At 40.9% G+C, this 12,617-nt stretch overlaps 1 protein-coding gene across 1 annotated transcript in view; it reads right to left on the bottom strand.

Moving 5' to 3' along the window:
- LOC135887323 (C-type lectin domain family 12 member B-like) overlaps nt 1-12,617 on the bottom strand; it is a 60,199-nt gene that overhangs the window by 42,108 nt on the left and 5,474 nt on the right. Inside the window, exons 2-5 of the mRNA XM_065415125.1 lie at nt 11,255-11,353; nt 10,236-10,379; nt 6,696-6,850; nt 4,166-4,284 (exon numbers count right to left, since the gene is read on the bottom strand). Of these exons, the coding sequence (XP_065271197.1) occupies nt 4,166-4,284; nt 6,696-6,850; nt 10,236-10,379; nt 11,255-11,353 (517 nt within the window). The remainder of the gene's footprint in view (nt 1-4,165; nt 4,285-6,695; nt 6,851-10,235; nt 10,380-11,254; nt 11,354-12,617) is intronic.

Below are 12,617 nucleotides of genomic sequence, written 5' to 3'. Positions count from 1 at the left end.
TGCTCGGGAAAGTGACAGGAAATGTGAAGTGATATATATTTTTGTAGTTTCATAAAACCACACATTGTGAAGTTGGAAAAGCCCTATACGACTCCATCTCATTTACCCATGCCCCATCTGAACCATTGAACATCATACAGGGATTTGGAGAGGCTGCTTCATTCTCTAATGTTTGTACTTCTATGGCACCTTCAATCAGGATATTGTAGCATTATACAAAGTGACCAAGTGAAAGTAAACATTATTTTTCCTTTAGATTTGTAAAAGTCACCTGTCCAAATATCAAGGCACATCTACAAACAAAATCAAATGTATAATTTTAAATAGATACTAGCCTTTTCAAATGCATGGAGGACAGTGCAGTCTCTGGTGTACAAGGTGTAATTGTGACACTAACAGACTGGTCAACTGGTGTGTGACCATAACAACTTAACAGGGGGTATTAAAATGGTAAACAGGGCCATTTCTTGTAGATAGTTATCAAAGCCATATTAAGAAGTCTCAAATCTTTAACATGTTTGCTGTATTATTAGAGAATCAAGACTAGAAGCTAAGTGCATTTGTCTGTATTTACCTATATCTTGTTAGAAGTTTACCCAGGTGATCTAATTAGCTTGTAGATGCTAAAATCTTATTCCTGTCTCTTACTGATTCATTACTGTATTGTATTGACTCAAAAATCAGATGCAAGATGCTATAGGACAGAATAACATTACTTACATTGTCTTCAGCTTAATTATCTGATATAATGAATTGTTTTAGTAATTTGAATAGCTATTGCTTAATGTATTGTCTGAGAAAGGACCCATTGAATAGCGATCAAACTGTTGGCTTGCTTTCATCAAAGCTCATATGGTGGGATTACCTGTCAGCACCGAGATTGCTTCAGAGATAAAGAAAGCTTCAGGCCTGATCCTTTTTATCTCAGGTCTGCTTAAACTTTGACATGGAAGGTCTAAGCCACAAGACTGAGGTCTCCAGATTTACCCTGGAATTCTCATGGAAGAACTTGAACAAACTCTACATCTGAACTGCCTATTGGACTGTAACCTTTTAAATTGATTCCAGAAAGACTTTTACAAATCAGCAGTCTCACCATTGCCGCTATGAAACTGACCTAAGGACTTTACACACATTTGTATGTATATTGATCTCTTAACCATATATAACTCTCTTTTATTAATAAATCTTAGATTTAGTTAATAAGGATTGGCTGTAAGGGTGTATTTGGGTAAGGTCGATGGGCTTTTAGGATTGGTAGAACTTTAATTATGCTGAATAAGGTTTTCAATAACCCCTCACTATATTAGCATTAGCTGTCTAGATGGGAGCCAAAGGTTGGATTGCTTAAAGGGGATTGTAGTTGACTTCTCCAATGTGGTGACATAGGAGCTGTTTTGTTACTGGCTTGCTGAATCTAATTATAGAATAAACCACCAGTTTGGGGGATTGTCTGCCCTATTCCTTGCTGTTTGCCCTGAGTAAGCATTCTCAATGTGACCCTTCCAGGCACCACAACCACAGTAATATATATGTATAATGAAGGAACACAACTAAGTAATCAGGCAGCTGCATTCTGCATGATCTTAAGTTTGAGTGGTCTTCAAGTGTTGTCCCAAGTGGGGCACATTACAGCAATCTAGTTATTATCCTTATTTCGACATGTAAAATTGCAAAGGTTATTATGAGCATGAAATAATCCAGGACATTTTGAAATCCAGCCACAGTATATGATTCTGATTTCCTGTAGCAATATTTGTAATGGTTTTCTATACTCTTTGTAAAGAATGTCTTTTTGTTTCTAATGTATCTATACAATAACAAGCTGGCTGTCTGAAATAGAAGAAACTTTGTACAAGTATCAGATGAATAAAATCACCAAGGAGAAACAGGATAAAGGCCTAGCTTACACTACAGAGCTAGGTCGACACAAGGTGGCTTATGTCAACCTAATTATGTCACTGTCTACACTAGAATGTTGCTTCTGCCGAAGTAAGTCACCCGCTACACCAACATAATAACTCCACCTCGACTAGAGGCGTTGCGCTTAGGTCGGTGTTGTTTGGGCAGCGCAGTGTCCATGTAGACACTGCGTTACTTACATCACCTGTTGGCTGTCAGCCCTGAGTAGGGCTGACAGCTGGAGCTCCCCCCACCCTGGTGCTGACAGCCTGAGTTGTCACCAGGCACTGGGCTCAGAGCTGGAGCTGTCAGCACCCGGGCCGGAGGGAAGGGCTCCAGCTGTGAGCCTGGCCCCTGGCTGACAGCTTGGGCTGTCAGCACTGGAGCGGGGGGAAGGGAGGCTGACAGTTGAGGCTGTCAGCCCCAGGGTAGCTAGGCTGCAGCTGTCAGTGTCCCACAATGCCCTACCTCAGTCAGTGGAAGCACTCCTAGTCATGGCATGCACCACCGTCAGATGGAACATAGTGTGGACGTGAACCACCACTTTAGTTATTATGTTGGCTGTACATTGACTTAACTTAAGTTGACTTAATTTTGTAGTGTAGGAAAGCCTTTAGTTTATGGTTGTCTGAGGGAAATAACTGAAGTGTGATGAAATTTAGAAAAAAATACTTTCAAGTTGGAACTCAGGATTTAATTTTAACTTTCTTGTAAAATTGAGATCTGTGATATTCTAGAATTGTCTCTCAAAGAGAAGTGGTTAAAGCCTCATCACTTCTATTACAATATTTAAAGCTAGAAAAAGCTTTGGTGGATCTCCTATTCAGGAGAATTATGCCCTGGGGTCCTGGTCACAAGATGTAACCCAACACATTTTATCTCCAGTTTCTCTGGTTCCATGCTATGCCTGAAGTTCCCAGTTTCAATCTGGCATCTGTTACACATTTCAGAACTGCACTGATGGATTCTGTGTTCTCTCTGGTGCATGGCAGTGGTATTTTGATGCTGACAGTAGCTTATTTTTGCAAGTGACTTCCCAAGACCCTTTCCAGTTATTGTCTTGAATTTCATAACTGAACCCTGGGGGGGGAGGGGGGGGAAGAAACAAGAAGTTCTGGTGTAGCATATAATAGAATGGAGATTTCAATCCCCACTCTGAAAATTCTGAAAAAAAGTATAAAAACCTCACATGAAAACAGAATACACTGAGCATATGTCCTGTCATACTGATGGAGCCAGTGTTCCTTCTGGTGATGTTTCTTTATCTTAGCTGGACGGCTGCTTTCTCACATATCCATAAGTGCTCCTGTAAGCAGTCACCTTTAACAAATTTCCTGTCATATAGGCATACACAATGATAGTATCCACATCTGGGGGCCCTGAAATAGATTAATGTTGTTTGTGTTCAGTAATTTTGTTCATTATTGTATAGAACTGTGTTAATGGTGACATAGAATCATAGAGTTGGAAGGGACCTCAGGAGGTCATCTAGTCCAACCCCCTGCTCAAAGCAGGACCCATCCCCAACTTCCCCCCCCCCATCCCTAAATGGCCCCTTCAAGGATTGAACTCATAACCCTGGGTTTAGCAGGCCAATGCTCAAACCACTGAGCTATCCTGCCCCCCAATATATCATAAGAGAAATGGGAACTGCCCCTTTAAGAATAGGGTGAGGGCATAGTGAGTGAGCTACTACAGAAGCTAGTGTTCATTGTGTGCTGTTGCTGCTGGAAAAGGAGGGTGGCCTGTAACTGGGCACTGGGGAGGTCTCTGTCTGCAAAAAGCTCCTTAAGCAAAAGGTTGGAAACTCAGAACAAACAAAATGTTCTCTTTAAAAAATGACTCTAGTAATTAAGGGTGTAGCACACAGAATTATATCCTGGAAAATGAAGCATCATTTCACTGTGTCCTGACATTTGCATTCTATGCATATATTCATGACCCTAGTGTGTTCACCAGTTTCCCTGGGGGCAAATAATGCACACCTGCCCTACAACTGGTTCGGATTACTGTCCCCTCCCTGCCAGCTCATCTGTGCCAGCCAGTGCTCTGCAGGGCCAGTGCCAAGTCTCCATCCTTGTTTGCCCACTCCCTCCCTGCCCTGTGCAGAATGGAGATTAGCAGCTCACAAAGGCCGTTATTGCCGCTGTGCGTCTCTATCAGAACACAGGTAGGCAGCACAGGAGAGTAAGGGGGCACCCTATGCTTTTCTCCTGCAGGGGTCCTGAGAATGGGTCACAATCAGGCCCTAAATATTCATTACCAATCAGTTCTGTGTGCTGAAAAAGCTGAGCCATCCTCCCAATGCCAGTTGTTCCCTTTAGATTTACATGATAATCCAATCCAGTAATAGTCTCTAGTCTCTCTTGGAGGTATGTGGTTCTGTGAGGAAATCACAACAACATTACTTAAATAAAGAACTCCAATTCTTACCTTTCAAACAAAAATACTAATATACATCAGTGATGGAAGAGAACTCCCAGCCAAAGGTATGGCGTCCACCCTTCCTGATGTGATGATATAGCCCGGATTTGTATTACAGGACGGTTCTCAGATTATTGGAATGTTGCAGGACAGATATAAATGTCATCACTGAAGCACAAGGAGTCAGATTTTTAAAAGTATCAGAGGGGTAGCCGTGTTAGTCTTAAAGGTGCCACAGGACTCTCTGTTGCTTTTTACAGATCCAGACTAACAGATGTATTGGAGAATAAGCTTTCGTGGGTGAGTGCCCACTTCGTCGGATGCATGTCAATGCCCATCCAACGAAGTGGGCATTCACCCATGAAAGCTTATGCTCCAATACATCTGTTAGTCTTAAAGGTGCCACAGGACTCTCTGTTGCTTTTTACAGATTTTTAAAAGGTACTTATGCAGATAGGCACCTAGTGGGATTTTCTAAAGTGACTAACACCCATTAAAATCAATGGGAGATAGGTGCCTGAGTGCTTTAGAAAATCTCATTAGGAGTCTATCTGCATCTTTAGGTGCATAAACACCTTTAAAAATCTGCCCTAACAGCCACATTTAAAAAGGTAGTTAGGCATAACTATGCTCAGCGTTGCAACACCTAACTAATTTAGGAGCCTAAACCTCATTTTCAAAAGTGACTTGGGCACTTTGGAGCCTAAATCTGTTTGAAAATGAGATATAGTTTCCTAATCAGTTAAGCATTGAAAAGTTGAGCACGTAAGCAGCTAAATACCTTTAAATATGTGGGCCTAAATGCCTTTGGTAATCTCGGGATAAAAGAATATTCGAGCTAAATGCAAAGATGGACAATTTCTATGAACTCTTGTCTTAATCTTTTAGAAATATGACAGATTCTGATATATGATACAACATATAATAGTTGAGAAAACTGACAAGAAATTCGATAAATATTATTTCTAGTTTCATAAAACCACAGAAATTAGAGTTAGAAAAGCTGCTACCTTGTCCACCCGCCAATGCAAGGTGGATTTCTTTATTTTGTAATTTAGAAAATGCTCCCCATACAAAGTTTCTGAATTCATGTGCTCCAGTTAGTAGAACATGTGACTTTTAAACAAAAGTCAAAAACAATAGAACTCTATGCCCAATCCAATTATAAACTTTAAACCAAACAACTGAACTCCAATTCCAATAAGCAACATCCTGAAGAAAGGCATGGGATCAGCCCTATGCCCTAAAGATCCACAAATTATGGCTTTCTTGTAGCAGCACAGGAAGTGAATTCCATCCTCCGGGTTCCTCCACTAGAATGCCCTGCCTTTCCATCCCCAGACATTTGAACTTAGCAATGGTTAACTCTAGCTCCTCAACTGGCCTCAATTGCTTTGTGACAGTCCATGGCAGAAGAAGTTAGCTACCAGGGAGCTAGGACACAACTCACATAGGGCTTTAGATAGCAAATCCAAATCATCCCTTGCATTGCATATGGCAGGTAGGAGTACAGCTGTTTCTGGAAGTTGTCTGAGCAATAACAGACCTTTGGTGGACTTCTGCTGTTGATTCCACCTTGCTGCTCCTCAGTGCATCTTGTCTTTATCCCACACTCCCGGCTCAACCTATGCTTGGCTCCCAGCCCTGATTTACTGTCTTCCACTTAAGACAATTGCTGACCTCAGTGAAAGACCGTGGCCCAACCTGACCCAGCTGTGGCCCAACCTGACCCAGCTGGCTGGCCTGGCCCGGCCCCGGATTGATCTCTGACCTTCAGCCCCAATATTGAGCAGCTCACTCCAGGCCCACAGGCCACCAATGACCTGGTCCTGACAATAGGGTCCTTATTCCCAATTGTCCTGTGCCTTCCGTTGTCATTTACATGGGTGTAAACATCTACCAGATCAGATTGCTAACATTTTATGTCGACTTTACCACATTGTAAATGAAGAAGTGAATCCTGCTCTCTCTCTGCCCATCTGATGTGGAAGTGTGGAAATCCTATCCTTGAACCCCTCTAGCAGCCAGAAGAGCAGGACAAATGTTATCCCCATAGAACTGATCAACCTACTCCTTAAAGCACACAGAAGGCAGTGCCCTGTGTGGAAAACCCATTGTTCATAACCACAGCAGGATCTGAGAGACTCACGTCTACTCTTAGCTTTAAAATATTCTATGGTGGTAAGTTCCACAAGCTATTTATCCAGTGTCTGACAAAGGCACTGTGCTCTGCAATGTACCACACCCTGTAGATAGGAGGCAACAGAGCTGTAGTAACCAAACTGCATTTTCTGTCTTGAGGGGAGAGGGGGGGCTTATGAGAAATTTATATCCAGATACAATGAAAGAGGCTGGGGTAGGAGCCGTACCAGCTTCTCCTTGTCCTGTAGCATGAGAAGGGTGGAATTCTGTAAGGAACAGAATTCTCGACTCTGCGTCCAGGGCCTTTTCTCTCTTGACATGTAGAAGCAGGTGTCACCTCCCATCCATTGCCAGTTTGCAGGGCAGAGTGTACAATTTGGTCCTAAAAGAGAGAGAGAAATTGTCTTTGTTTCTCATCCTAAGCAGTTCAGAATACAAGGGCTACTGCCATTGACTTGAATTCACATAGAAGTTGCAGAGCTGTCATGTATATGGCACTGATCCTCCGCGGGCCAAGCCCGAGATGATCACTAGCCTGTGTGAAATGATCTACTGAGTCTCAGTTCTTTGAAAGTATGATATGATCTCCATTGGGAAGGGCTGGATTTCACTTTGCTGAGAAGGTAAAAACTGTTGAACCCAGCAGCAGAGAACATTGTTATATCAGGAGTCAGCAGATCGAGCTTCTACACATAGTCTTACAAGTTCTGCTCCTCAGCATGAGAGCAGTGTGCAGTCTCTGAAGAGATGCTGTATTGTTGTTAGGTTTGTGATTCAGGTTCGTTTTTATAGAGCTGTTACAAGCAGCAAGAGAATTTGCTCTTTTCCTTAATCTTTGTAATTAGAGTTCATTTCTGGGGTGGAGTTGCCTCCTGGGACCCAGACATTAATGTGTGGGCTGAGATTCCTGAAAGCAAGAATTGTCTGTATGCTGTTTGTAACCACCTCTGTTCCTGGTGTATCTAGTGTAAACAAACCAATTGCACTAAGAATACCCACACTCCTCATGATTAATTTCTCTTCCAATGGAAAACTGACCCTACCAGGCCCTGAAATCTGGTGTGACTCAGCAAAGAGGCCACCTTTTTTTTTTAAGTGAACAATCCTGCAGTGGCCAGAGAATGAGAATGGGGATGGAGAAGGTATGAACTACCAGGAACAAGTCTTTTTCCATCTTAATTGATAACATTACTATGAATCTGAATGTCCTTTATGTAAGGCCCCTTTAGACCACTCTGACAATGTAATGGTGCTTTAAAGGGAGTGTAAATGGCTGCCATAGCAGTGTAAAGGAGAATCTGCTCCTATACTATCTGTAAAGGATAGTCCATACATAACATACCTAAGGCAAAATCACAAAAGCAAGGTGGTTAAAAGTCAGGGCATCTAACAGGACATATCCTCTACTCCAGTGGTTCTCAAACTTTTTTTTTTCCGCATACCACTTGAAATTTGCTGAGGATCCACTAATTAGGTGGGTGGCCCTTCATTCTCTGGTGTGTGGCCGCCCAGGCGCGCACCTTAGAGGGAACTATCTGCGGACCACCTGAATGTAGCTCGCAGACCACTGGTGGTCCGCAAACCACAGTTTGAGAACCTCTGCTCTACTCCTCAACCTAGGAACACACATCACTACTAGAGCAACCACTCTACAATACAGACTACACACTAACATCTTAACTCTGCCCTAGGGGGAAACCAGACTTACAGAATTGTCCTCCCAAACTCTCTATACCCACACACAGACCTGACTTCCCTCAAGCACTGTTCCAATTATTCCTTCTGCACAGTTCTGGAAAAAACACACTAACTCAACGTTCATAAAGGGGCTGTTCCACAGAGATCCTTCTCTTTATGAAAGTAGCCTCTGCTTTGCTGAAGACCTTCCTCCCATAAATGATGCTCGACTAGAAAAGCCCATTCATGCTCTGTGTTAGGTTCCAGTTTCAGAGAGAGGGGACATTACTGGAGGCATGTGAAAATTTCTTGCTCTTCCAATATGATCAAAACTAGTGCTGGTGAAAATAAAACTCCATTGTCCGTTTCAAAAACAAAATGTGTTCATGTTTTCCACTGGTGAACCATTGTGCTTAAGGATCTATTTATAAAATGATTATCGATCCCTCTTCCCCAGAGTCAGACCACTGGTAGCCTTAGGCACTAGAGCCAGGGTCAGAAATAAATCACTTTTCCCATCTCCCCGAGATTCTGGGCATCACAATGAAAGACTCTGATGACCTTTCCAGCTCTGCTTATTTTTCTAGTATTTTGCAAACAACTACTGTACTCCACCCTTGAGGTTCCAGAGTGAATTCACCTTAGAAGCCAATCAATATTGCTCCTGAATTAGCCAAAGAGGGCAGTGCAGAGTAAAGCTAACCAAACCATTTTTTAGATTAGGGTCTGAACAAAAATATCTGAAAAAAAGTTTCCAATCAGAAGTGTTTTGTTTTTCATTTTCTCTCTGAAATGAAAAATTGAAAAAAAAATCTTGATGTTAAATGAAACCACATTTAAAAATGAAACATTTCATTTAGAATGAAATGTTGTTAGCTTAGAAAAAATGGAAAAAATTTGCTAAAAAGTCAGTTTGGGGTTGAACAAAATGTTTCCTTCATCCCACAATGTTTTGTTTCCAGACATTTTTAAAGGACTAGATTGAGAAAATGGCCAGAGGAGGAGGCCCTCTTAGAACCCTTACCTCAACAGGTAGGGCACTCATTTGGAGGGGATATTTGGGTTTCCTGCACCGATGCATTGATATGAAGCTCTATCTCCTCTATCCCAGCGGAGTGAGCTAGAGGCTATTCTTGGACTAAGAGTTTCTCTTAGTCTATTTTGTTGAAGCCATTCCACTTTGTATAAATAATTAAAAAAATATTTGGAGCAAGGACTTAAACTACATCATCACAGGTGAGGGCCCTAGCACCTAAACTGTAATCATTCTCCCAGTCATGCTCTGCTTTTGTGAATCACTCTGCTTTTGTGAATGGCACCTAAATCCTTTTGTTTATCTAGCCTGAATTTTATTTATTTATTTATTTTTTTTGGCCAAAACAATTTGGGAAATACCTGTCCAGTCCTCTGATACTTTCTGGACAGGTATAATAAATAAAAATAAACTTTTTTATTTGACTTTTTATTTTTTTTCCCCTTATTTTTTAATTTAGCTGAATTCAACCTAAGTTGACGAGTAATTTTGGACACCCATTTGATGATTTACTATTAAAAAAAAAGTTGCCCAGCTCTATTGCTGAGTGATATAAAGCATTCCTGCTTCTCCAGACTCTGAACATGCTACTTCTTTCACACTTCATGACCCAGTCTTAGAGGAACGGAATGAAAGTTGATCCTTAATCTTCCAAGCTGTTATGCAGACCACTAAGCAACATCACTAGTGGACAATTACCATCTGATACTATTTTATGGCCCATGTGAAATCAGTTGGAAAGTACCAGTTCAGTTACTAGGAGGCAGGTGTCAACATCACAAAATCACAATAATAACTGGCATTATTAATTATTTGCTTTCTTAGCCATTTGAACAGAGAAGACAAGGACTGAATGGATCATGAAGGAGGAATTCCCTTGTACCTCACCTCTCTGCTAATTGCATACAGTTAGTTGTGGTCCCTTTCAATGCAGGTGTAGAGCTCATTTAATGGGGTGTAATTGGAAGAGAATAGGTGAAATTATATAACCATTGCCCAGCCTGTATCTATTCTGGAATAAAGGACAGGAGTCCATTTGCATAACAATCCTATTTACCATTATTCTTATTTTTTTCTTCCCCTTTCAGACACAAATTGTCTTTCATGTCTTGCAGCCTTTTTGAGGAACTTGTTTGCAGAATTTCCTGGTTTCGCTTGAGGTTTCCAATCTGTTTCTGGAAGTCACTGGAAACCTGAAAAACTGAAATTCACAAAAACATTTTGTATTCTCATAATTTACAAATCAAAATTATTCCTGCCTTTGTCCACTTTTAATTTTTGTATTGGGGTAGCCATGTTAGTCTGTAGCCACAAAAGCAACAAGGAATCTGGTTGCACCTTAAAGACTAATAGATTTATTTGGGCATAAGCTTTCGTGGGTAAAAAACCTGAAGAATCTGAAGAAGTGGGTTTTTTACCCACAAAAGCTTATGCCCAAATAAATCTGTTAGTCTTTAAGGTGCCACCAGACTCCTTGTTGTTGTTTTTTAAATTTTTCGTTATTCTATTCATCTGGTTTAAATTTTGTGCCTTGTTTTGGGTAGTAACCCTTAGTATTAACATCACAGGTTTAGTGTAATTTTTCTATTTAAAAATAAAATTTAAATAAAATGAGCTGGCTTGTTAATGGGATACAGAGCCTTTCACCATTTTGTCACCAATTGATATCCAGCGCAGGTCAGTATTAACTGAAAAACATCCCCACCTTATAAATGTTCAGTGTGAAATGAATTAGTGGATGTCATCCAGTTCCTAATGGGACAGGTTTCCATATCACAAAAAACAGCATCATAACTTGATGGCACAAGAAGGCTTCCCTTTGGCAATTTAGGTAGAGAGGTCAAGGAGTGAATGGGCTACAGAAATTGTCACTTGCAGCAATACTACTACTCTGGAGCTCAACCAAGGTAAAGTACATTAATGGGTGATAGTGTGTCTGGAAAGCTTGCATTACCACTGCCCATGCTGTACCTGTGCAATGGTTAAATCAGCAACTTCAGACTACAGGGGATAGATAGCAATCTGGCATCTTTTACCTGTATGAAATTCACCAGATAAAAAAGTATTGATACTTACACACAATTCCCAGGGCTAACAGCCCTACCAGCAATGCCAAGCACAATGTGAGGAAAGTCAGGGCAACCAGACGCCATGTGGGGGATGAAGCAGGGTGCCCTGCAGAAACAGAAAAAAAAAGTCCAGACCAGTAATATATATAATTGGTGCTTTAGTGGGGCCAATTTCACAATGCTGAAAACAATTAGGAGCCAAATCCAAACCATCTGGAAGGAATAATTTAATCAAAACAAAAAAACTGAATGATAATTAGGAATCTTTAAACAACACCTTACTAGATGTCCCCAATGCCATAAGCCCACAATTGAGGAAGAAGGCTGTGCTAGTTTTAAAAAAAACGTTTAGTGTAGAATTAAAGGCAGCTGTAAATAATAATAATAATTAAATACATAACCATTGAAATAAAGGGGAAGTTGATAGTAATGAATATAAATCAGAAATTAGGAATTGTAGAAAATTGATAAGGGAAGTCAAGGGACATAGGGAGATATCTATGGCAGCAGAAATAAGAACAATAAGAAGGAGTTTTTAAAATATATTAGGAACAAAAAGAATCCTGACAATGGTATTGGTCCATTGCTAGATGGATATGTTAGAATTATCAATAATAATGCAGAAAAGGCAGACATGCTAATATATATTTCTGTGCTGAATTTTGGGGGAAAACAGATGATGCAGTCTCATCATATGGTGAGTACACTCTTTCCCATTCCACTTGTATCTCTGGAGAATGTTAAACAGAAACTGGTGTGACTGCTGATGGAATACTATGTCCAGTTCTGGTGCTCACAGTTCAAGAAGAATGTTGATAAATTGGAGAGGGTTCAGAGAAGAGCCATGAGAATGATTAAAGGATTAGAAAACATGTCTTCTAGTTGTAGACTCAAGGAGCAAAATCTCTTTATCTTACCAAAGGGGAGGTTAAAGGGTGACTTGATTATAATCTATATGTACCTCCATGGGGAACACATATTTAATAATGGACTCTTTAATCATGCAGAGAGAGGTATAACACGATCCAATGGCTGAAAGTTGAAGCTAGAGAAATTCAGACTGGGAATAAAGTGTACATTTTTAATGGTGACAGTAATTAACTGTTGGAACAATTTACCCAGGGGTGTGGTGGATACTCCATCACTGACAATTTTTAAATGAAGATTGGATGTTTTTCCAAAGCCACGTCTACACTAGCGAGCTTACAGCGGCATATCTGTACCGATGCAGCTGCACCGCTATAAGACGCTCATGTAGCCGCTCTATGCTGAGGGGAGAGCGCTCTCCTGTCAACTTAATAAAAACACCTCCATGAGTGGTGGTAACTATGTCCGTGGGAGAATCTCTCCCGCCAACATAGCGCTGTGCA

This window comes from Emys orbicularis, chromosome 1 (assembly GCF_028017835.1).
Source record: "Emys orbicularis isolate rEmyOrb1 chromosome 1, rEmyOrb1.hap1, whole genome shotgun sequence".
Lineage (NCBI taxonomy): Eukaryota > Metazoa > Chordata > Testudines > Emydidae > Emys > Emys orbicularis.
This window is presented reverse-complemented; position numbering and strand designations above follow the sequence as displayed.